Source organism: Xenopus laevis, chromosome 5L (genome assembly GCF_017654675.1).
Source record: "Xenopus laevis strain J_2021 chromosome 5L, Xenopus_laevis_v10.1, whole genome shotgun sequence".
Classification (NCBI taxonomy): Eukaryota; Metazoa; Chordata; class Amphibia; order Anura; family Pipidae; genus Xenopus; species Xenopus laevis.
Window position 1 is genome coordinate 1956645 of NC_054379.1, and position 26118 is coordinate 1982762.

At 39.8% G+C, this 26118-nt stretch overlaps 1 protein-coding gene across 2 annotated transcripts in view; it reads left to right on the forward strand.

The window, feature by feature from the left end:
* Positions 1-2713: 2713 nt before the first annotated feature.
* fermt1.L (FERM domain containing kindlin 1 L homeolog) overlaps positions 2714-26118 on the forward strand; it is a 39906-nt gene continuing 16501 nt past the window's right edge. The window contains exons 1-3 of one of the 2 annotated variants that reach the window (XM_018262495.2): positions 2714-3011; positions 12899-13050; positions 18349-18582. In XM_018262495.2, coding sequence (XP_018117984.1) covers positions 12900-13050; positions 18349-18582 — 385 coding nt within the window. In that variant the 5' untranslated portion in view covers positions 2714-3011; position 12899. The remainder of the gene's footprint in view (positions 3012-12898; positions 13051-18348; positions 18583-26118) is intronic. The other variant, XM_018262494.2, reaches the window with a different exon arrangement.

The following is a 26118-nucleotide window of genomic DNA, read 5'->3' on the forward strand; positions in this document are numbered from 1 at the left end:
CCTTTAATATCTGTAACGTAAAGGGAATGTGAACCCCCAAAAAACATTTTTTGATAATAAAAGAAAACATACAGTAATTCTAAGCAACTTTGCACTATACTTGTATTACATATTTTACATAGTATGTAAGTTTTTTGTATATAGTATATATATATTTATATGGAAAGCAGTGTCTGCCCCTTTCTCTGCATTGCTGGTTCAGACTGTTGATACATTGTAAGACAAGGCAGCTGATTAACAGACCTGTCTTTGCTGCTGGGGAACTAAGACTTTTGCAACATTGTTTAAAAGCAGGAGTTAAAGGAGACATATAGGATACATGAAAAACCCCTAATAGTGTAGGCAGTTATGAGTAATATATGGTGTTGCTTTTAAATGGTGCTAAAAATTAATATTATCTTTACAAATAACCCCTTTATTGGAGCTATAGATATTCTCTGGTCCCTGTTTCAAATCAGGGGTAGGTGTGTCCTATTGGTACCTGCCAGAAGCACAATAGGAGGGAAACAGCCAATCACAGCCCTGCAGTCACACAAGCACAGACAGGCTTCAGTTCCCTATCAGGTCCTGCTAGCTGCTGATTGGTTCCTGTCCTACAGTGCAGTGAGCTGAGTGCACAGCCTGGGAATTCAGGGAGCAGCAAGCGGAAGAGAAGGGAGGGATTATTAGGGTTTTTTGCAGAAATATTCAATAAATCAGCCTGAAATACTACTTTTTTAAGCACAATTCATCTGTATTTAAATGAGTATAAGACCGGTACATTTGTATTTTTAAAAAAATTCTTCTTTAAGTAAATACTGCTTTCAGTATCAATTGTTTTTACTAATAACTTTAAAAGCACTGACAATTTTTAATAAATGTATATTAGAAAGTTGCTTAGAATTGTGTTTTTTTTTTAATTGGGCACATTTTCATTTTGAGGTTGACTTGCCCTTTAATGGAGGAAACATTTTTGGTTGATAACTTTGAACCCAATGGAAAATGTTCTATTGGAACACTAAATGCTGGTCACATAACAAAGCTGTGAGTATAGCAGGAGGGGAACCCTTGGTACAGCATTTTGGCTGGAAGCGCTGCTGGAATGTGGCACTGGCATGTACCTGAGACTGGGAATTTATCATCTTACCCTTTACAAAACACCCAGTAGGTGTCAGCATAATAACTTGGGTTTTGTGCAGCAGCAACTGGACTTCATTTCACCAAGCGCATATACTTAGTGGCCCATTTATTAAACCTCAAATTTATCTGGTCATGATTTTTCAGGGGAAAACTTGAATATTTTGTAAAAAGATTTTTAGAGATTTATTAATAAAATAAAAATCTGAACCTGAAAATACGCCATCTCAAACCTGTTGAGTTCATATAGAAGCCACTGGCAGATGTCCCTGAAGTTGTTTCTTGACATCGTGATCTCTGCTGGATATTTCGAAAAGGTCAGGGTTTCGTCTGATAATCCAAAAAGTTGACTTTTTTGCAGTGAAAATTCAATAAAATTGAGTTTTTGGAGCGTTAATTGTGCTACATGAATCGGCGCTCGATTATGTTTCAATGTTTTGTTGCTCCAACTTTTTCGAGAAAAATGATTGATAAATGACTTCAATTCGTGGAAGGGAGTTTGTTCGACTTTGTTTTCATAAAAAACTGAATTTATTTGAGTTTTAGTAAATAAACCCCATAGAGTGCAGTGTCACACTAGCAATAGGTTGTGAACACTCTACTGTGATTTAGAAAACAGAAGAATCGATATGTTTTGGGGGTGCTTGTACGTATAAGGGTTGTTGGGGTTACAAACATATCTGGACCCCAATGGCAAAAATAACTGGAGGTTTCAGCAGAAAGGGAAAAAGAATAAGTGAGGGGCTCGGCTGGAGAGAGAAGGAGCTTTACCAGCGCTCTTTTAAAATGCATTTTCAGTGTTTGCCTTTTTTATAACAAATATAGAAGTTATATAAGGAACAAATTCTAATGCAGACACTCTTGCCATTTAGAAACTCTCCGTTTCACTACAGAAGCACAGACTTTATAATAATGTAGATCCACTCAAAACATAAAACCAGCTCACAACGTACGCATACTTTTTAGGAGCTCACAGTTCCACAGTCACACAGTTCTGTGGTTCTACTGTAAGTGCAGTGATTGTGGCACCAGCCTGGTACTTCTGTCCCCCTGCACCTACACACAACTGCCTCACACACCTCTTTGCCCTCACACACAACTGCCTCACACTTCCTCCTGCCCTCACACCTCTTTGCCCTCACACACCCTCCTGCCCTCACACACAACTGCCTCACACACAACTGCCTCACACACCTCTTTGCCCTCACACACAACTGCCTCACACTTCCTCCTGCCCTCACACCTCTTTGCCCTCACACACCTCTCCTGCCCTCTCACACAACTGCCTCAGTCACACAACAGTCAGGTTGGGGCCAAATCAGTAGAAATGTCATGTAAAGATTCTCATTCAAGCCTTGTGAATGAAAATGGACTTGTGAACTCAGGACTGAGAAAATGAGTCGGCCCTCGGGGCGTTTGTTTTCCCTGGGCCTCCGGGCGACTATTTCCTTGAACACGTGACTCACTGGCGCCTTGTCGCGCCCCAAATCCCTTCCCCGCCGCTGGTAGAAAGAAGGAATGCGCCGGGATGAACCATTTACCTGGACACACGGGGGGAGGTGTTTGTGTATGGCTGGGAATTAGGGAAGTGGCGCAGGGATAAGGGAGCGTCACGCACAACTGCTGCTTCTGCTGCTGACAAGTTTCTACCTGCGCTTCTTATCAGTCCCTCCCTCCGGTGCCACACAGACTGGGCGGGGCCCCATTGTACCTCAAGCAAAGTGAGTCTCCGCCCCCTCGGCCTGATTCACGTTTCGTCGCTGACTGACTGTAGTGGGCGTGGCTTGAGTTCTTGTGCTTCTCCTCCTCACGCGCTTTTACTTCTGTCCATTACTTTTTTATCCGGCGGGGAAGCAGGTGCTGCAGAAGCGCATTCCTCTCACACAGAGACACAGGTGAGACAAAGACCCTCAGCAGCAGCAGCAGCAGCAGCATTATTATTATTACTATTATTATTATTGTATCATTACTATAACTACACACTGATAGACTGTACAAGTCTTTGTTATTGTTCCTATCACTTATTATTCCTCACACACAGACTCTTATTTATAGAGGACTTTATATTCACTGTTACTGTGTAATACACTCACCTCATCTAAACACCCGCCCATTGCTCTTTATTATTTCTTTTTTATACTTTTATTTGCCTCCTTCTTCTTCTCACTCTTTCCAACTTTCAAATGGGGGTCACTGACCCCATCTAAAAAACAAATGCTCTGTAAGGCTACAAATGTATTGTTATTGTTACTTTTTATTCCTCCTCTTTCTATTCAGGCCTCTCCTATTCATATTCCAGTCTCTTATTCAAATCAGTGCATGGTTGCTAGGGGGATTTGGACCTTAGCAACCAGATTTGTGAAATTGCAAACTGGAGAGCTGCTGAATAAAAAGCTAAATAAGTCAAAAACCACAAATAATAAAAAAGGAAAACCAATTGCAAATTGTCTCAGAATATCCCTCTCTACATCATACTAACAGTTAATTTAAAGGGGAACATCCCCTGTTACTATAACTGACTGGAAATCATGGGGGTTATTCCCTAGTTTTCATGACACACACAGCACTGACCAGTGGGGGATTATTAACTTGTTCTTATAATTAACTAGTTCATTATAATTCACTGACCAGTGGGGGATTATTAACTAGTTCTTATAATTAACTAGTTCATTATAATTCACTGACCAGTGGGGGATTATTAACTAGTTCTTATAATTAACTAGTTCCTTATAATTCACTGACCAGTGGGGGATTATTAACTAGTTCTTATAATTAACTAGTTCCTTATAATTCACTGACCAGTGGGGGATTATTAACTAGTTTTTATAATTAACTAGTTCCTTATAATTCACTGACCAGTGGGGGATTATTAACTAGTTCTTATAATTAACTAGTTCATTATAATTCACTGACCAGTGGGGGATTATTAACTAGTTTTTATAATTAACTAGTTCCTTATAATTCACTGACCAGTGGGGGATTATTAACTAGTTCTTATAATTCCTGGGGTAATATTTACCAGTTACTGTCCCTCATTGCATTGAACAGAAATGATATTTTGTAACTAGTTTCCATCACTCATTCCACTGAAGTAACTGGTTATTGTTTACTAGTTGGCAGGAAGAATGGCGCAGCACAGGGTACAATGTCATTATGGGTGGGTAATGTGTTGCTGAATAGGTATCAGCTCAGAATAGAGTGGCTATTATAAAGTATTAATATCTGTAGAAATAAGTCAAATCAACTTCACTAGTCATCCAACTAGCATTCTCAATTTAGAACGGGAAAGTCACTTGGATGACTTGTCCAGTTGATTTGACTTATTTCTACAGATATAACATGACCTGGATAAAGGAGAATCTTCTCAAACATGGGAAGTATTTATCAACTGAAAGGAGTAGGTGTTGCTGATTCCAAATCTGGCAGCACCTAAAAACACTCCAAATCAGTGAGTCTAGTTAAACACAGTGGGTGACAGTTATACACAATGGCTGACAGTTGTTATACACTGTACCAGTTATACACAGTGGGTGACAGTTATACACAGTGGGTGACAGTTGTTATACACCGTGGGTGACAGTTGTTATACACAGTGGCAGTTATACACAGTGGGTGACAGTTGTTATACGCAGTACCAGTTATACACAATGGCTGACAGTTGTTATACACAGTGCCAGTTATACACAGTGGGTGACAGTTGTTATACACAGTGCCAGTTATACACAGTGGGTGACAGTTGTTATACACAGTACCAGTTATGACAGTTGTTATACACAGTGCCAGTTATACACAATGGCTGACAGTTGTTATGCACAGTGCCAGTTATACACAGTGGGTGACAGTTGTTATACACAGTGCCAGTTATACACAGTGGGTGACAGTTGTTATACACAGTGGGTGACAGTTGTTATACACAGTGCCAGTTATACACAGTGAGTGACAGTTGTTATACACAGTACCAGTTATAGACAGTGGGTGACAGTTGTTATACACAGTACCAGTTATAGACAGTGGGTGACAGTTGTTATACACAGTGCCAGTTATACACAATTGCTGACAGTTGTTATAAACAGTGCCAGTTATACACAATGGCTGACAGTTGTTATACACAGTGCCAGCTATACACAGTGGCTGACAGTTGTTATACACAGTGCCAGTTATACACAGTGGGTGACAGTTGTTATACACAGTACCAGTTATGACAGTTGTTATACACAGTGCCAGTTATACACAATGGCTGACAGTTGTTATGCACAGTGCCAGTTATACACAGTGGGTGACAGTTGTTATACACAGTACCAGTTATTCACAGTGGGTGACAGTTGTTATACACAGTGCCAGTTATACACAGTGGGTGACAGTTGTTATACACAGTGGGTGACAGTTGTTATACACAGTGCCAGTTATACACAGTGGGTGACAGTTGTTATACACAGTACCAGTTATAGACAGTGGGTGACAGTTGTTATACACAGTACCAGTTATAGACAGTGGGTGACAGTTGTTATACACAGTGCCAGTTATACACAATTGCTGACAGTTGTTATAAACAGTGCCAGTTATACACAATGGCTGACAGTTGTTATACACAGTGCCAGCTATACACAGTGGCTGACAGTTGTTATACACTGTACCAGTTATACACAGTGGGTGACAGTTGTTATACACAGTGCCAGCTATACACAGTGGCTGACAGTTGTTATACACAGTACCAGTTATACACAGTGGGTGACAGTTGTTATACACAGTGCCAGTTATACACAGTGGGTGACAGTTGTTATACACAGTGCCAGTTATACACAGTGGGTGACAGTTGTTATACACAGTGCCAGTTATACACAATGGCTGACAGTTGTTATACACGGTGCCAGTTGTACACAGTGGCTGACAGTTGTTATACACAGTACCAGTTATACACAGTGGGTGACAGTTTTTGGCAGTGCTGATTATTTCTATTGATTATGTGAATGTGGCACAGAGAAGGGGGAGGCCTAAGCACATAATGAATTGCATTGTATTACTACACATATTCATGTACATATTACACATATTACAGTATAGGTATGGAACCTGTTATCCAGAATGATCAGGACCTGAGGCTTTCGGGGTAAGGGATCTGTCCATAATTGAGATGTTCATACCTTAAGTCTACTAGAAAATCATATGAACATTAAATAAACCTAATTGGCTGGTTTTGCTTCCAATAAGGATTAATTATATCTTAGTTGGGATCAAGTATGGGACCTGTTATCCAGAATATTTGGGAACCGGGGTTTTCCAGATAATGGATCTTTCTGTAATTTCGATCTTCAATACTTGGGACCCGGGGTTTTCCAGATAACGGATCTTTCTGTAATTTGGATCTTCATACCTTAAGTCTACAAGAAAATCATATAAACATGAAATAAAGCCAATAGTCTGGTTTTGCCTCCAATAAGGATTAATTATATCTTAGTTGGGATCAAGTACAAGCGACTGTTTTATTATTACAGGTATGGGACCTGTTATCCAGAATGCTTTGGACCTGGGGTTTTCCGGATAATGGATCTTTCCATAATTTGGATCTTCATACCTTAAGTCTACTAGAAAATCATATAAACATGAAATAAAGCCAATAGTCTGGTTTTGCCTCCAATAAGGATTAATTATATCTTAGTTGGGATCAAGTACAAGTTACTGTTTTATTATTAAGGCTCTTAGTGACGAGCGGTTGAAGCTGCGCTCCCCTGCGTTCCGTTTTTTCTGCGTTCAGCCGCAGGGGAGCGCAGGAATAGACGCATTTAGCTTTTTCCAATGGGGCTGTACTCACACAGGCGTGTTTAGGCACCAAACGCAGCATGTTGCGTCTCAACCTGCGCTCGGCGTCTACACGCGCCTGTGTGAGTACAGCACCATTGAAAAAAGCTAAATGCGTCTATTCCTGCGCTCCCCTGCGGCTGAACGCAGAAAAACAGAACGCAGGGGAGCGCAGCTTCAAGCGCTCGTCACTAAGAGCCCTTACACAGAAAAAGGAAATCAGTTTTAAACATTTGGATTATTAGGATAAATGGAGTCTATGGGAGACTTTTGGTAATTTGGAGCTTTCTGGATAGCCTATAACAGCTCCCATACCTGTACACATATTACATTCTGGAAAACAGGTCCCATACCTGTATTGAGTAGTAATTAACAGAAATTGGCCCATTTGCTGACTGATAACATTTGTGCAGTGTTGGTATTTTTTACAAGCTCCTGGCACTGGGCTTAAAGGGCATCATTCATTTGTTACACTGATTAGAGTGGGTATCATTCAGTAGCTTTTAACCCTGGCAACACTGAGCAGAGAGGCCATACCTCCCAACTGTCCCGTTTTCAGAGGGACAGTCCCTCTTTTGACAGCTCAACCCGCATTCCCTCGTCTGTACTGAAAAGTCCAGACTTTCTCTGCACTGTACAGCCAGAAAAAGAAACAAAGTTTCTAACTGAATTGGCTTTTGGCAGAGAGCCCAGAATAGCCACAGCAGCAAAAAAGATACTGTTGTAACAATTTTGAGATAAGCAAATAAGTTATTGTAACAATTTAGATAAGGAGGTCCCTTGGGAAAAGTTAGACTCACCTTCATAAGCAAAACTGTAATAACTGGAAAAAAAAACACAGAAATATGTTCAAACTTTCATAACCTGCTAAATTTTGTAAAATGAACATGGTAATTAGGGGGTGTGGTCACATTCTTTTGTCCCTCTTTTTATTTCCAAAATGTTAGGAGGTATGAGGGCATCTATTACCCACTTAATTGGGGGGCGTGAAGGGGGTTCTATTTGGATTACAACCTGTTTAATTTGTGCCCAGCGTCCCTGGCAAGGAGAGACCTGTGCTGATGAAAACACCGTTACCCATGGGCAGCCCCTTCCTATGAATTTGCCAGGCAGATGCCAGTGACATCAGGAGGGCATTGATCTAGAAAGCAGAATGTATTGTTTCCAGAGTCCGGCATAGGCAATGAATTCCCCATTCAAGTGAACAAAAAGCAGTGGGCATGGCCCTTTTAATAACCATATTTTCCCTAAAAGGACAGCACTGATTCAAATGTAAATACATTTATAATATGAAACTCTCCTTTCTTATTGGCCCTTTGAATGGAATGCTGTGCAGGTGAGCAAATAGGACTTTTTTTTATTGGAACCAAATGATTGTACCTGGCCACGTTGTGAGGCTCAATAAATTCAACGAGATGCAGGAGAATGTGGGATAAAGGGAAAATATAGTTTGTTTATGAGTGTTCCTCGTGTCCTATAAATGGTAAATCAGGCCAGACCTATGACAACGCCCATTTATATGTTACATGTATGAAGAGGCAGAGAGTGGAGCCAACTGGGTTTACTCACTAAATCATTAGCACTCACCTTGATTATGTCTGGGCTGCTGTACTGATCACCAGCTACAGAAGCCCAAAGTCTTTCCCACCCCTATCTGCCTCCATACGAACCCCGTACAGTAATGTCATGCTCATGTCTCCATCAGTACACAATGGTAACCTGCAACCTGAAGCGCTGCCCCAGCCCATGTGCTTCTGCATAGAGGGGGGAGGTTGCAGTAAAGCAATGAGCATAGCTTAGTCTGCATAGGACTACAATACCCAGAGATAGGAACATCAGCTATGTCCATAGTAGTATGACATTTTCCATAATACATAGTAATATAGTAAATTAGGTTGAAAAAAGACACACGTCGATCAAGTTCAACCTTTTAAATTCATATAAAACCTAAAACTGCTAGTTAAAGGGATTCTGTCATGATTTTTTATCGTGTAGTTTTTAGTAGTTACAGTAAGTTACACTGCAAATAATTCACTCTACCATGTAACATTTCATTCCTGAAGCAGCCAGTGTATTTAGTTGTAATGTTGGTGTGTAGGTGCATCTCAGCTCATTTTGCCTGGTCATGTGATTTCAGAAAGAGCCAGCACTTTAGGATGGAACTGCTTTCTGGCAGCCTGTTGTTTCTCCTACTCAATGTAACTGAATGTGTCTCAGTGGGACCTGGATTTTTACAACTGAGCGGTGTTCTTATATCTGGTTACCTTCCCATTGTTCTGTTGTTAGACTGCTGGGAGGAGGAAGGGGGTGATATCACTCCAATTTGCAGTAAAGAGTGACTGAAGTTTATCAGAGCACAAGTCACGTGATGGAGGGCTCCTGGGAAACTGACAATATGTCTAGCCCCATGTCAGATTTCAAAATTAATTATAAAAAAATCAGTTTGCTCTTTTGGAAAACAGATTTCAGTGCAGAATTCTGCTGGAGCAGCACTATTAACTGATGTGTTTTGACAGTATCCCTTTAATGAAAGCAAAGGGAATTCTAAGCATGTTTCCAATATATATTCATTACTATCCTATTACTAATGTACTGTATTATCCAACCAGAGTTCTGGCTCTATTAGCTTGCACCTCTGGTGGGGTAAAAGAAAAGGGGTGACTGTATATATATATATATATATATATATATATATATATATATATATACAGTATATATATATATATATATATATATATATATATATATATATATATATATATATATATATATATATATATATATATAAATTTTGCTGCTGACTTTGGCCTCTGATTTTTCCTGGCTCATTCCTTATTATTTAGTTATAAAAAAACAGTTATATTCTGCGTCTCTGTTTCTGTACAATAGATTCTAGACGTTGGAACTCTGCAGTAACTTATTTTGTTGGGAGTTGTAGTTTGAGAACAGCTGAAGGGCCACGGCTCAGCCCTCCTACCTGATATCAGTATTTTCTTTGTTGTCCTGCAGTGTGTGTGTAAACCAGTAGAAGCGATTGCAAACGTGGATGTTGTTATTGTCACTCACACAATATTACACTCAAACATTCTAAACAAATCATTTTCTGATCACACTACAACCAAACTGTACCCGTGACTTATAACTGCCCCTTCTTTAGCTTCCTGATACTTTTGAAGTTGTTGCCCTCAGAGCTGTGTGATTTATACAACTAGAGCGCTAGCTTCTGCCCCACAAGCCGGAACTTGCTGCAGAGCTGCCTGTACAAAGTCCTCTCCCTGAGGAAAGGGATCTTGGGAGCTGAGCAACAGGAATGCAGCGCAACCTGATGTGGTGTTGAAGATTAGCTCTGAAATTCCAAATATTGATGTTTTCAGGAATCATCTGCTGCCATGCCTCACAGTTTCATGCACAATGTGAAATGTAATCTTTCTTTGTTTTACACAAATATCACAGGCATCTGTAGTGGCTAGGGGCCAGAGTATTTATATGGTTATAATACACAAAAGCCATGAATATCTTGTAAATTACATCCTTATAAACGGTGAGTTCTGATGTCATCAGTTATAAACGGTGAGTTCTGATGTCATTTCTGTCACATGGCTCACTGAAATTTGTGTATTATAATAAATAAAGTACCCCCTGTTGCAAAATATGAGGATATTAGAAGTTACCTCGGAGTTCCATGACCTGTATAAAACACTCGGCCCTTCGGCCTCGTGTTTTTTATATGGTCATGAAACTCCTCGGTAACTTATAATATCCTTATATTTTACAAGAGGGGGTACTTTATTCACTATATTATTAACATCTATTGGATAATACTTTGTGCTATACCTGCTATCCCACAGTCACACTCCCTTCCCAGAGACTATTATCCACTGTTACTATAGGCACCATCTCTCCCTACTATACCTGCTATCCCACAGTCACACTCCCTTCCCAGAGACTATTATCCCACTGTTACTATAGACCATCTCTCCCTACTATACCCTGCTATCCCACAGTCACACTCCTTCCCAGAGACTATTATTCCACTGTTACTATAAGACACATCTCTCCCTACTATACCTGCTATCCCACAGTCACACTCCTTCCAGAGACTATTATCCACTGTTACTATAGACACCATCTCTCCCTACTATACCTGCTATCCACAGATCACAACTCCTTCCAGAGACTATTATCCACTGTTACTATAGACACCATCTCTCCCTACTATACCTGCTATCCCACAGTCACACTCCCTTCCAGAGACTATTATCCACTGATTACTAATAGACACCATCTCTCCCTACTATACCTGCTATCCCACAGTCACACTCCCTTCCAGAGACTATTATCCACTGTTACTATAGGTACGCAGATCTCTCACTACTATACTGCTATCCCACAGTCACTACTCCTCCCAACAGACTATTATCCACTGTTACTTATAGGCACCACTCTCCCTACCTATACCTGCTATCCCACAGTCACACTCGCCTTCCAGAGACTATTATCCACTGTTACTATAGACACATGCTCTCCCCTACCTTATAAACCCTGCTATCCCCACAGTCAGCACTCTTCCCAGAGACTATTATCCACTGTTACTATAGGCACCAAATCTCTCCCTCTTACCTGTTATCCCACAGTCACACTCCCTTCCCAGAGACTATTATCCCAGCTGTTACTATAGGTACCATCTCTCCTTACCTATACCTGCTTTATCGCCACAGTCACAACTCCCTTCCCCAGAGACTATTATCCACTATTACCTATAGACACCATCTCTCCCTAAACTATACTGCTAAATCCACAGTCAGCACTCCCTCCCCAGAGACTATTATCCATCTGTACTATAGGCACCATCTCCCACTCTATATCTGTTTTATCCCACAGTCAGCACTCCCATTCCCAGAGACTATTATCCACTGTTACTATAGAACACCATCTCTCCCTACTATACCTGCTTCCCAGAGACTATTATCCACTGTTTATTATAGGTACCATCTCTCCCTACTATATCTGTTAATCCCACAGTCACACTCCCTTCCCGAGAGACTATTATCCACTTTACTATAGGCACCATCTCTCCCTACTATACCTGCTATCCCACAGTCACACTCCCTTCCCAGAGACTATTATCCACTGTTACTATAGACACCATCTCTCCCTACTATACCTGCTTCCCAGAGACTATTATCCACTGTTATTATAGGTACCATCTCTCCCTACTATATCTGTTATCCCACAGTCACACTCCCTTCCCAGAGACTATTATCCACTGTTACTATAGACACCATCTCTCCCTACTATACCTGCTATCCCACAGTCACACTCCCTTCCCAGAGACTATTATCCACTGTTACTATAGACACCATCTCTCCCTACTATACCTGCTTCCAGAGACTATTATCCACTGTTATATAGGTTACCATCTCTCCCTACTATATCTGTTATCCCACAGTCACACTCCCTTCCCAGAGACTATTATCCACTGTTACTATAGGCACCATCTCTCCCTACTATACCTGCTATCCCACAGTCACACTCCCTTCCCAGAGACTATTATCCACTGTTACTATAGGCACCATCTCTCCCTACTATACCTGCTATCCCACAGTCACAGTGCCTTTTTAGAGGTTTCCCAATTCTACTGTAGACTCTGCTGAGCTGTCGGCATCATTAAGAGATACATTTGTGATGGATTATGTAGCATTCCTATATATTCCTATGCCTCTTTGTGCCCCATGATATATTGTGTTGTGCTAAACATTGATCACTGATGCAGCCAACTGGTAACGAGGGTACCATAACAGACTATTGTCACTGTAAATGATAACAAACTGTATGTATCAAGCTCTTTTCATTGGCCAGTTCATTCCTGCTCTTGTGATCTGGCTAAGGTACATACATTTCTTTTCCATAACCATTTAATAAATTGCCTTTTTGCTAAGAAATTCTCTTACCTAACCAGCAACGTCTCCTTTGTCTCCATTGCCAGAATGAGCCATACAGCAGCAATAGGCCCAGCCTCTTGGGAGCTCTGTGTTAAAGTGGATGAGCAGAATGGAGTTGAGCCCCAAGAGATAAAGATAAGAGTATCTGGAGATCTGCACATTGGTGGGGTCATGCTTCGACTTGTAGAGCAAATCAGTAAGTTACCATTGACCTGAATACAGTTTTCAATGTAAAAGCTTTACCTTAATATTCACCGCAAATATTTATTCACTCAAGTAACATACAGGCAGGTTAGTTGGTTCCTTATTGTGTGTTGCATTGTGTGAGTGATTTGACATTATGGGGCAGATTTATTAAATGACGATTTAAGAAATTCAAATTAGAATTTTTTTTATGGTCTAAATTGTCAAATTCGACTTTGGAATTATCCAATCTCGATTAGAGCTTTTTAAAAACATTCTAATTCAATTTTTGAGATTTAGCATACTCTGGCCCTTTAAGAATTTGGATTCGACTATTCACCACCTAAAACTGCATAGATCAACGGGAGAGGTCCAGTGAGCAATTTGGAAATGTTTGCAGCCTTCAGAGAAAAAAACTGCGTTTGATCGAATTCGATTTGACTCTGTGAAATTAGTCCGAGTTTAATAATAAATTATTGAATATTTGAATTTCGAGTAAAATCTTATTCATGTGAGTTAAAAAAAAACCATGAATTTGAATATTGATAAATGTGCCTCTATCTGTAAAGCACTGCATTTCGTGCCAAAATTGTATCAAGGTTAAAGGATTACTTATCCACCAGAAAACATTTTCCATTTCTATCTAAGAAATTAACTTACAAAAATCATGATATAGTTTCTTTGTGTTTATATATAACCTAATATCTGTAAATCATGCGAGACAGAAGTGCTGTTATATTACCGACATGGAATCTAATTTTAGCAAGGATTATTGTGGTTATCCCTCCAATATCTTAATCACAGCATCCTTGTCACAAGCCTGGCCTATCAGATTTATTGAATGTGGCTGTCGGGGGGCCTATCGGCTCCCAGTGGAAGTAGTCTGGCCCAAGGAGGAAGCCCAGGGGTCAAAGTCCAAGTTCGCAGTACAAATAGGGTTCAAGAATTGTTGTAGTCAATATCCAGGCAGACGTTCAAAAAGGCAGGCAGATAAACAGCAAAGTCCATAATCAGGCAGGGTCAAAGTCCAGAAATGAGTACAGCAGGAATAGTAAAGCACCCAGGAATGTTTTGAACCCATGACCTGGAAGGGTTTTTATCTTTGAATTTCGCGCAAAGCGCGTGACATCATTGCGTTGGCGTCGCTGATCCACACGTGTTGGCAATGGGCGCCGCCATCTTGGATGCGACACTGGAGAGGACGGAGGCGCCAAACGGGATTGCCACGCTAAGCGGTCCTGACAGTGGCTTACATTATACTGAGAACAAATACGGTAAAAACGGTTGTTACTGATCTGATAGGTCTGAAATCTGTGTTGGATCACAATACATCTCCAAGCTTACTTCATCCAACTATTGGACATTAATACATTTTAAGGGACATTATGGTTATCATATCTGCAAGTGTTTCTGCTATATTCATTCAATTATAGTATGTGACATAATCAAAAGAATGATGTCAAAGTCAGTTGAGTCTGTTTTTAAAATCAGTTTTCAAATGTTTTCAGATACTGTGGGGCACATTTATCAAGGGTCTAATTGAAAATTCAAATTTTCAAGTTTTCAAGTTTTTTAAGAAATCAAATTTGACTATTCGCAACTAAAACATGCTGACTTGCTGTATAATTGGGAGACATCCTGGGATCAATTTGGAGTTGTTTGCAGCCTTTGTGACATTCAAGTTTTTTCTCTGAAAAAAACTTGAATCAAATTCAAATTTGATTTGAGTTTTCGGGTCAATCCGTTGGAGTTGTTTGCAGCCTTCCTGACATTCAAGTTTTTTCTCCAAAAAAACTTAAAACAAATTCAATTTAGATTTGAGTTTTCGGGCTGATCCTTATTCATCTGAGTTAAATACATTTCAATTTTCATATTTCCAGTTCATGGGAGCATTTAAAAACTCACATGAATTAGACCTTTGATAAATGTTCCTCTGTGCGTTACACATTTATAGGAGCAAAATACACCCAGTCAATAATTCTGTTTCTGTATTAATTGTACTTTTTGCGTGTTCACTTTCTCGTTCCTTCTGTGCTGAGTATATTGCCTTCGGGTCAAATTGAAAATTGGAAATTTAAATTTTCGAGTTTTTTATGGCCAAAACTGTCAAATTCGACCAGGGAATTATTCAGATTTGATTTGAGTTTTTTAAGAACTCAAATTCGATTATTCGTCACCTAAAACCTGCTGGATTGCTATTTAAGTCAATGGGAGACATCCTGGGATCAATTTGGAGTTGTTTGCAGCCTTCCTGACATTTGATTTGAGTTTTCGGGTCGATCCTATTCACCCTAGTCTAACAATTTTGTTTTTATAAATTTCGATTTGTCATGTTTCGAGTTCATGGGAGTTTATAGGAGTATTTAAAAAGTCACATGAATTCGACCTTTGATAAATGTTCCACATTTATAGGAGCAAAATACACCCAGTTAATAATTCTCTTTCCGTATTAATTGTACTTTTTGCGTGTTCACTTTCTGGTTCCATTTGTGAGTATATTGCCTTCGGGTATCCGGAAATGATTTATTTGATGCTTTGTTTAGCTCCAAGAGTGAGAATAGCCCCACTGGAATCAGAGACACAAAAGAAATCAGTGTAGTGGCAGCTTCTTCAAAGCAAACTATTGTATCTTCTCACATTTCACCTATTCTATTTCACCTTTCTCCGCTTCACCTATTCCCCATTGTTATTTTAAGTCGTTTCCCATCAGTTCACAGGATCAAGTTCACGTGTTCATAATGACTTTGATGCTGCCATGTAGGTCAGAGATGTCAACTTAGAGGCATTTTTGGGGGCTGCTACTGGGTGTGGGTTTGACACCCCTTGTCTATGTTATTCACTAACACTGCACATAATGACGGATGGAAGACAATTATCTCACCCAGTCAGTCCATGTAGTTTCTTTTTGATGCTAAAGTGCAGTGAATTGTTTCCTTTCATATCAAAACTGGTGCACGAACAGGATTAATGAGAGAAAACACTAATGAACATATTTCATTACTCTAGTGAAGAATCATCTACAAAGATTTGGAGGATAGTGGAACGTATGGAGTGTAGTTAGGGTGCTGTTACCTGTTGCTGTGTGTGTGCGTCTGTGCATGTTTGTGCCTATGTCTGTGTGTGTGTGTCTGTGCATGTGTGTGTGTGCGTCTGTGTGTGTGTGTGTGTGTGTGTCTGTGCATTTGTGTGTGTCTGTGTGTCTGTGTGTGCGTCTGTGTGTGTGTCTGTATGTGTGTGTGTCTGTATGTGTGTGTGTGTATGTGGGATGCTGTTCTCTCCCCTCTTTTTCTACTCTTGAGAAACATTCCAACAAGTTTCAGTTGTGCTGACACACGTGCTTCTCTTTTTTACAAAAAAAAATCTTTCATTTTTTTTAACATGGGATCCTACCCAATCAGCTGTAAAGGCGTGCTTCACCTTTAAATTAACTTTTAGTATGTTATAGAATGGCTAATTCTAAGCAACTTATCAACTGACCTTCATTTATTCTTTTTTATAGTTTTTCAATTATTTGCCTTCTTCTGACTTTCCAGCTTTTCAGAATGTAAAAAACAAATGCTATGTAAGGCTACACATGTATTTTTATTGCTACTTGTTATCATTCAACTAGATGGCTGCAATTGCAAACTGGAGAGCTGGTGAATAAAACGCTGAATAGCTGAAAAACCACATAATAAAAAATAAAAACCAATTGCAAAATGTCACTCTCTACATCATACTAAAATTAATTTAAAAGTGAACAACCCCTTTTAATAGGTATTATTTCCTCTCATATCAGAATTAATACACTTGTTTTTCAGACCACTGCTAGAAACCCCAGCTGGTAGGAACCCCATGGGGGTCTGTGTTAACATAGTAACGTAGTAAGTTTGGTTGAAAAAAAACACATGTCCATCAAGTTAAACCTAACTGCCAGTTGATCCAGAGGAAGGCGAAAAACCATATTTGAAGCCTCTCCAATTGCTTCATAGGGGAAAAAAAGGTTTTTTGCTTTTTTTTTGCCAGCTGCAGGTAGAACAATGTTTGCTATGGATTACTGCCCAGTTGCCAAAAAAGGAAAAGCCTGACCTGCACATCACTAGTTTAGTAATACACAAAATAGAAATGATAAAATTCAGGGGCCTATTCACTTTCAACAAACCACTTCAATTGGGCTCATTTATCAACACCGGGCAAATTTGCCCATGACAAGTAACCCACAGCGACCAATCAGGGATTGGCTTTTTGTAGCCAGCTGCAGGTAAAACAATGAATGCAACTATTTGATTTGGTTGCCATGGGTTACTGCCCATGGGCAAATTTTCCCAGTGTTGATAAATGACCCCCACTGGACTTTTTCTATACATTATACAGGTATAGAGTCCACTATCCAGAAACCCATTATCCAAATTAGAGGAAGTCCTTTCCTGTAGACTCTATTTTAATCAAATAATCCAAATTTGAAAAAAACAATTATTTTCTGTGCAATAATAAATATAAAATACCTTGTGCTAGAGTCCTTCAGCAGGTCGGGCACCCACGGGTTACCCGCAAAAAAAGCGGGCATCCTGCGGAATGTGGGGAGGATTTTCAGGTGCGGGTGTAGATGCGGGACTGTGGGTCGCGGGTCGGTTGTGGGTCTCATCTAAATATCTTATCTTATGTAATATTGTCTATATTTTACTCCTTTTAAAGTTTTACAAAATGTGTTTCTGGCCCCGTCCATTTTTGATGACGCCACTCCCGGTTTGCAGAACCATCACTTCCTGTTTGATGGTGTTTGGTGGGTTGCCAGTTGGGTTACAGATAAGGCAGTTGCGGGTCCAGGTCGGGTAGCGGATCAAAGTGGGTAAATATGCGGGTTGCGATTTGGGTCGTGGGCTGCGGGTTGTGGGTTCGGGTCTTAGAAATTGGACTCTACCTTGTGCTGGATCCCAACTAAGATATAATGAATCTGTATAGGAGTCAAAATAATCCTAATGGATTTAATTCACGTTTAAATATTTAAATGACATATGGTATGGAGACCCAAATTAGGGAAAACCCCAGGTCCAAGTATTCTGAATAAAAGGTCCCATACCTTCACATCCTGGCACATCATGTCTCCCTTTCAGTGTGTGTTTTAGCATTTGCTCTTTACTGTTCTTTATTCTGCAAATATTCTGTATAAGAAAATGCTGATACATGTTTGTGCCTACTGTTACCATATGTAAGTGCACCTTGAACATATACTAATAGCTTTATTCTGAAATACATTGTACATACTTTAATCTCATATATTGTCTTCCATTTTGCTACATCTGAGCTGATTGTCATTATTTTATCTTTCTAGGGGTAACCAGAGATTGGTCAGACCATGCACTGTGGTGGGAACAAAAGAATTGCTGGCTTCTTAAAACCCACTGGACCCTGGATAAGTATGGGGTGCAGGCCAACGCCAAGCTGTTGTTCACCCCTCAGCACAAGCTCCTGCGTCTCCGTCTGCCAAATATGAAAACTGTCAGACTGAAAGTTAGTTTTTCAGCGGTGGTGTTCAAAGCTGTTGTTGAGATCTGCAAAATACTGAGTAAGTAAAATCAGCCACAGCAAGGAATCATATGGTGCAATGGCTGGAGATATTGTTCACAGCTGTGTTCCATATAAAATAATAATATTATGTATATTTAGGGGTCCATTTATTAGACCTTGAATTTATCTGGTCAAGTTTTTAAAGGAGAAACATTTTGAAGGAAAAAAAACATCTTAAAAAAAAACCTCATTTATTATACACCAGAGCTGCTAAAAATCCAAATCAGAAAATACTCCATCTCAAACCTGTCGAGGTCATGTAGAAGTCAGTGGGGTATATTTATCAATAAGTGAAGTTACAGATCGCCACAGTTGGCTGAAGTGAAATTCCGCCACTCTCCATTCATTTCTATGGCATTTTTAAAGGCGTATTTATTAGAGGGTGAACTTTCACCCATTGATAAATACTCTTTAACGGAGAATTCAACCCCTTCGGCGCTAATATCCTTCCCCCTCCCCTGTGTTGCTCCTCCCCCTCCCCCGGCAAATGCCCTTAACTTGTTACTGACCCCTCCGTGTTGTTCCTCTCCTGGCACGGCAGCCATGTTCGCCCGTGCGCTCTTCCTGTATTCGCCGGCATTTGGTGGCACATGCGCAGTAGAGGGATTTATCGGTAAGGATCTACTGCGCATGCGCCGAAAGTCACGAAGTTTCCGAAAAAAGAAATAGGGGAGGTGGGGATTTTAGCACCGATGGGGTTGAATTCTCCTTTAAGCCCTAAGCAAATCAATTGCACAGTAATTTGTCTGGAGTGCATACATATATATTTATGGGATCTGTTTTCCAGAAAACCATTATCCAGAAAGCTCCGAATTATGGAAAGACTGATTATAATCAAATAATCCAATTTTTTTTGATTTCTCTGTAATAAAACAGTACCTTGTACTTGATACCAACTAGGATTTAATTAATCCTTATTGGAGGCAAAACCAGCCTATTGGGTTTATTTAGAGGCCCATTTATCAAAGGTAGAATTTCGAATTCATGTGAATTTTTTTAAAAATTCGAATATACTTACAATATGACTGGGATGTTATTTAAGCAGGGCCTGATTTACATAGTGAGAGCCCCTAGGCCCACTGCCGTTCCTCGCCCCTGTCCCCTCCAGGGGGACAGGAGCAATGGGGATTGGTGCGCGGGAAATTTAAAAAATGATTGTATCTCCAGCACATCCCCAGTTTTTTTGAACCAATGTGGGTGTGTTTGGGCAGCATGTTGCCCCCCTAAAATCCTGCCGCCCTAGGCCCGGGCCTATGTGGCCTTTCCACAAACCGGGGCCTGTATTTAAGAAAAAATTTGAATGGCTAAAATTCGATCGATTGGGTCTGACCCAAAAATTCAAATTGTATTCAATTCGTATGAATCAAATGTTTCTCCCGAAAAAAACCTTGAATGTCAAGAAGGCTATTAACATCTCCAAATGGCTCAACAGACCTCTGCCATTGACTGACTGGTTCCATGGTCGAGTAGTGATAAATCTCACATTTGAATAGGGGGATTATAATTCAATTTAAAATTTGAAACTTGAAAATTCGAATTTACTATTCCACCCTTGGGGGCAAATGTACTTATGGTCGAATATCGAGGGTTAATTAACTCTCGATATTCGACTGCCTAATTGAAATCCTTTGACTTCGAATATCGAAGTCGATGGATTAAGCACATTTCCTACGATCGAACGATCAAAGGAAAAATCCTTCGAACGATTTTAATCCATTGATCGAAGGATTTTCCTTCGATCAGAAAATTGTTAGGAAGCCTATGGGGACCTTCCCCATAGGCTAACATTGGCCTCAGTAGGTTTTACTTGCCGAAGTAGAGGGTCGAAGTTTTTAAAAAGACAGTACTTCGACTATCAAATGGTCGAATAGTCGAACGATTTTTAGTTTGAATCATTCGATTCGAAGTCGAAGGTCGAAGTAGCTAAAAAAAACATTCGAAATTCAAAGTTTTTTTCCTCTATTCCTTCACTCAAGCCAAGTAAATGGGCCCCTTAGTAAATCTGTCCCTTAATGTTTATATGATGTTCTAGTAGACTTATCTGGAAAACCCCAGGTCCTGAGCATTCTGGATAACGGGTGTAGCGCTATAGTAAAATGAGTGTACCGTTCTCTAACTATGATCTCCACTCCCAATACTGTTGCTCCGGATGAGACCTTAAATCTTAGGAAGTAAGCCCTTGCAAACGGTGTGGAGTCAGGGTGTAGTGTAACTGTAACTTAATGCAGGGTGCAATAATTGGGCACGAGTGGTTCTTATAACTTAACCAATGAACATATTTATTGAACAAGAACAATCCTCAATGGAGTGCACATAGAGCAAACAGGGTCATACATCAACAGTGGATATATACTCACAGCACCTTTGGTCAGTATCTGGCCCCACAGGGAAGAGAACATACACAGCAGCTGCTCAAGGAACCTGAAGGGAATCTCTACATCCCTAGGTCTGTACACTTAGGGGTAGATTTATCAAAGAGTGAAGTTAGAGATCTCCTAAGTCTGCAGAGTGAAATACCGTCTCTCCATTCATTTTTATGGGATTTTTAAAGGCGTATTTATCAAAGGGTGACAGTGAAAGTTCACCATTTGATAAGTACGCCTAAATAGAAACGAATAGAGAGAGACTGTATTTAACTCCCCTTAGTTTCTATTTCTGGGCAATTAGTACCCGGGATCCTAATCCCTCTGACTCTCCTCATCGGAGCCTTAAGCTGCTCAGCTAACCTGTCTATCTGTCACTTCTAGAGTGACCTCTTAAAGGAGAAATCAACCTGTAGGGAAAAAAAACTCTGTACCCCCCACCCCAGGTAGACCCTCCTTCCCCCAGGCTAACTACGCCCCGGGGAGATGCCCCATACTTTGTACTTACCCGTCGGCACAGATTCTTCCAGCGAAGTTCTACAGGTCCATCTTCTGCGTCCTCTGTAAGCTGACTGCGAGATCACTATTTCTGTGCATGCGCAGTTGGAGCAGTTTGCCGGTTTGCGCAACTGCGCATGCGCGGAATTACACGGAAATTGCCATCAACTGGTCACTATTGTGAACACCAAGGAGCATAGCTGTAAGCAGGAATAGGAACTGTATTTTAGGACACAGTTACACTAGGGTCCTGCCTGCTAAATAATACTGGGAGAATATAGATATATTGCTTATATATCATTTGCAGTCAGATGAGCATAAGCTCAGTTTCTCTTCCACTCCCCCCACAATAGCTGTATTGTTATTTCTTGGCTTGTGTGGGGGAAATGCTAGTTTTTAATTGGCCGTGACTGCACAAATACCTTCTTGCAATGCAAACTTTGCTCTTTTAAACCGCATTCCTGAGCATAATAAAAAAAATAAATAAAAATAATAGGCCATTGTAAGGCTGACACAACCACTGTCATCGTTAGATAGTTACAAATGCCAAATCCTCCTTAAAATTAAACTCGTTAGGAACTAAAGGTTTGAGGAGCTTGTTCTCCCTGTGTATGTGGGGTTTTCTCTGGTTTACTCTCTCATTCCAAAAACATCTATGTACATTAAACTGACCATATTGTGCATGACCTTAGATTGTGGCAGAGACTGGGGGGCACATTTAATTCGCAAGAGTGAAGGATTAGAAGGAAAAATACTTCGAATCTCGAAGTATTTTTTTGGCTTCTTTGACCATCGAATTGGCTACTTCAACCTTCGACTACGACTTCGAATCGAACGATTCGAACTAAAAATCATTCGACTACTGTCTCTTTAAAAAAAACTTTGACCACCTACTTCGCCACCTAAAACCTACCGAGCACCAATGTTAGACTATGGGGAAGGTCCCAATAGGCTTTCTAAGTAATTTCTGATCGAAGGAAAATCCTTCGATCGATGGATTAAAATCATTGGAATCGTTCGATTTGAAGGATTTATTCGTTCGAACGATTTTTCCTTCGGTCGTTCGAACGAACGAATTGCGGTAAATCCTTCGACTTCGATATTCGAAGTCGAAGGATTTGAATTCGATGGTCGAATATTGAGGGTTAATTAACCCTCGATATTCGACCCATAGTAAATGTGCCCCTAAGTGATATATAATCTCTGTGAAATGGTCCAGAATGTAAAAATACACATACATACAATATGTCGGCTCTATATAGTGAGGGATAATAATAAATTTGAGAGTACCTCTTTAATATATCCAGATATATGCACCTTCAGCTGAATTCTTTGTGGCGAAATTATTACTTATCATCATCATCTATTTATATATCGCTGACAAGTTACGCAGTGCTTTATTACTTATGATATTAATATTATTTTTATTTATTATGACGAGAAACTTCAAATACAAAAAAAAAATCGTATTTGTAACTTGAAATAATTACTTTTATATGTGAAGCCCCACTAAAATGTTCAAGAGGAAACCCTAATTTAATGCTTTTTTTGCCTGACAAATCCCACCAAGTGATTCCCACAATGGGAGAAAGGTCGAAAAAATATTGTTAGTAAATCTTTTTTTTTTTTTTTAATTAATAAACCAGTATGTTTATTCTGTTGGGTTTGTTCCGCATTTCCAATGGAATATATTCAGTAGTCATGCCTGATGAATACTTGTAACAAATATCTTCCTCTGTGAAAAGCAGTCGCCTGGAATCTATAATTATTTATATATTTAGTGTTTTCCACTGACTCTTTCCTGTCTAAAAAATAACTTTTATACTGTTGTAAATCTGGATATTTTCGCATGTTCTTTTACCAAAGTTTAATGAACCTCAACTGTGCACTTTTTTTTGGAAAATTAACATTTTACATTTATAAAAAGTAAAACAGAAGGTATTGTTCCAATTTCCCTATTGTTTTTTCTCCACAGGTGACAAAAACTATTTTATTTTTATTACTTATATTTCTTTGAGGGCCCTCTCCTATTCATATTCCCTTTTCTTGCTCAAATCTCTGCCTGGTTGCTAGTATAAACAAATACCCTAGCAAACTGATAGCTGCTGAAATATGATTGGTCAAAGCTCGAATTTGAGATTTATCATACCTCGACCTGGGGAACAACTCAAATTCGATAGTATGCCACCGAAAACCTGCTGAGTTCATGTAGAAGTCAATGGCAGAGGTGCAGTGACCCATTTGAAGATTTTAATAGCCGTCCTGACATTCAAGTTTTTTTAGATTCGAGTTCCGTCGAATTTAATTTGAGTTTTCAGGTCGTTAATATTTGTTCCAGTTTAGGCGTTCGAGTTTTTTCTTTCGAGTTTCGAGGTCATCCGAGTTAATTCAAGGTTAAAAAAAAGTCTACACAAACAATACTACAGATATGGGATTCCTTATCCAGAACTCAATTTATCCAGAAAGCTCCAAATAACAGAAAGGCTGTCTCCGATAGACTCCATTATAATCAAATAATCCTAATTTTTAAAAACTATTTTCATTTTTGATGTAATAATAAAACAGTAGCTTGTACTTTATCCCAACTAAAATATAATTAATCCTTATTGGAGGCAAAACTATCCTATAGGGTTTACATTTTCTAATAGACTTAGTATGGAGATCCAAATTACAGAAAGTGGTTTTGAAAGCGTGAACTCTATTGCATCTTCTAGGCAAAAGGACTTAACTTTCAATCAAAATCAGACTGAGAGGGGTATAGTGAAGAGTAACTTGATTTCAGGTACAGAAATTGTAATTGATTGATCATATTTAGATTTTTTTATTTCAATATGTGAAGTTTATATTACATTTTTATCTATTCGCCCATTATCAAAATCCTGAATAAATGGTGAGTTTCAAATAGCACAAAAAGCTGGAAATTTTCTTGGGAAACGTATGGGATATATACAGTTATGCAGTTCACAGAAATACCTTGTAAATACTTGTACCATGCAGAGAGGTGCTCCTTGAGGATGGATATTAAACTATTTCAGGTATGTCCCTGGGTGATTTAGTTCTGTTTGTTTAAATGAGACGGTAACATACAGTATCTGATAATGTTGAACATTAAGATGGTTGTCTATAAAGAGCAGAAAAGCAACACTAACTCAATGCAGATATAATTTAACTTTCTGTGTTCCAGTTTGGAATTTAGGCAATTGTCTGGTTTCTAGGGCCCAATTAACCCTAGCAACTAGGCAGTGGTTTTAGTGAGAGACTAGTAAACTAGCCTCACAGAGCAATAGTTTTTTGACTGCCAGGGTCATTGACCCAAATTTTTATATCTGTAAAGAAAAGTCTCAGGGTCTTTTTAATAAGGGAGAATTCAATCCCTTATTAAAAAAAACCCCTACCCAACAAAGACCTACCTCCCTCCTCCCCCCAGCCTAGCTGCTACCCCGGGTAAATGCCCCTAACTTTGTACGGACCCCTCGGTGCAGATTCAGGACATCTGAGTTCATGGCAGCCATCTTCTTCGGTAATCTTCGGGTCTTCTTCTGACGCTACAGCAATTTCTGTGACTTCCGGCATATGCACAGTTGTTCAGGGCCAGCAGACTACTCTTACTGCAAATGCCCCGATATGGCACTTACTTCCCGATGAAGTCCGAAGAGAAGAAGATGGCCGCTGGACAGAATCTGCACCAAGGGGTAAGTAAAAAGTTAGGGCCATTTACCTGGGGGCAGCTAGGCTGGGGGGAGGAGGGAGGGAGTCTATGTAGGGGTAGGGGGGTAGGTTTTTTAATAAGGGGTTGAATTCTTCTTTAAATCAGATCTCTAGTCCATTTGATTCCCCCACTACACATTAACCTTACTGCAGAGCAGCGTATGTGATAGAATGTTATATCTAACTGCCAATGATAGTTCTGTGGTATCAGGGAATGATATCAGCAACATGTTATTGATTAAAGGGCTAGTGTGGGCTTCATCTGAAGGCCAGTCAAGGCAAGAGATGGCTGTAAAGTCTTACAGTATGTACCTATATGTATATCCCCTGAGATAGAACATATTCATGTGTCTGTATACATTTTATGAGCCGACGTTGAGGGGGGTGCTCAAATTGTGGACTTTAAACAGGAGCCTGAAACCAAAACTTGTCTTTAGACTCCTCTATTCAAGCCCTCTTGAACTATTCACCCAAAATCTGTCCCCAGTTAGCCTTGAGTTTGTGATTTCTCCTCTCACCCATAGCTGCTTTGGGTCCTCAGGAGAAGACAACTTCACAGTTGAGTTGCAATGCTGCTTTACCTTATGAACAATGTACAATAAATACTGTATATATTTTGCCAGATTCCCAGTCACCCGCACAATAGAAATAATTACTGTCAGATGCCAAAACCATCAGTTTCACACTACACACCTGCTAGAAGCCTATGCCTATGGATACAGATAGCTTATTGTATGAATCAAATAAAGCTCATTGTCTTATAGAAATCGTGGTCTCTTTGTTGGCCCAGTATCAGCCCAGAGCTTTATTACTGTAGCTGTGGAATGTCATAGTTGCAGTCACACCAAACAAGACCGTGCATGTGGCCTTATAAATACTCAATGAGATCTGTTCCAACATGGCACATGAGTGAGAGCCGTCCTATATCAGTCACACACTCAGCAGAAAGCCTGGCAGTTTTAACA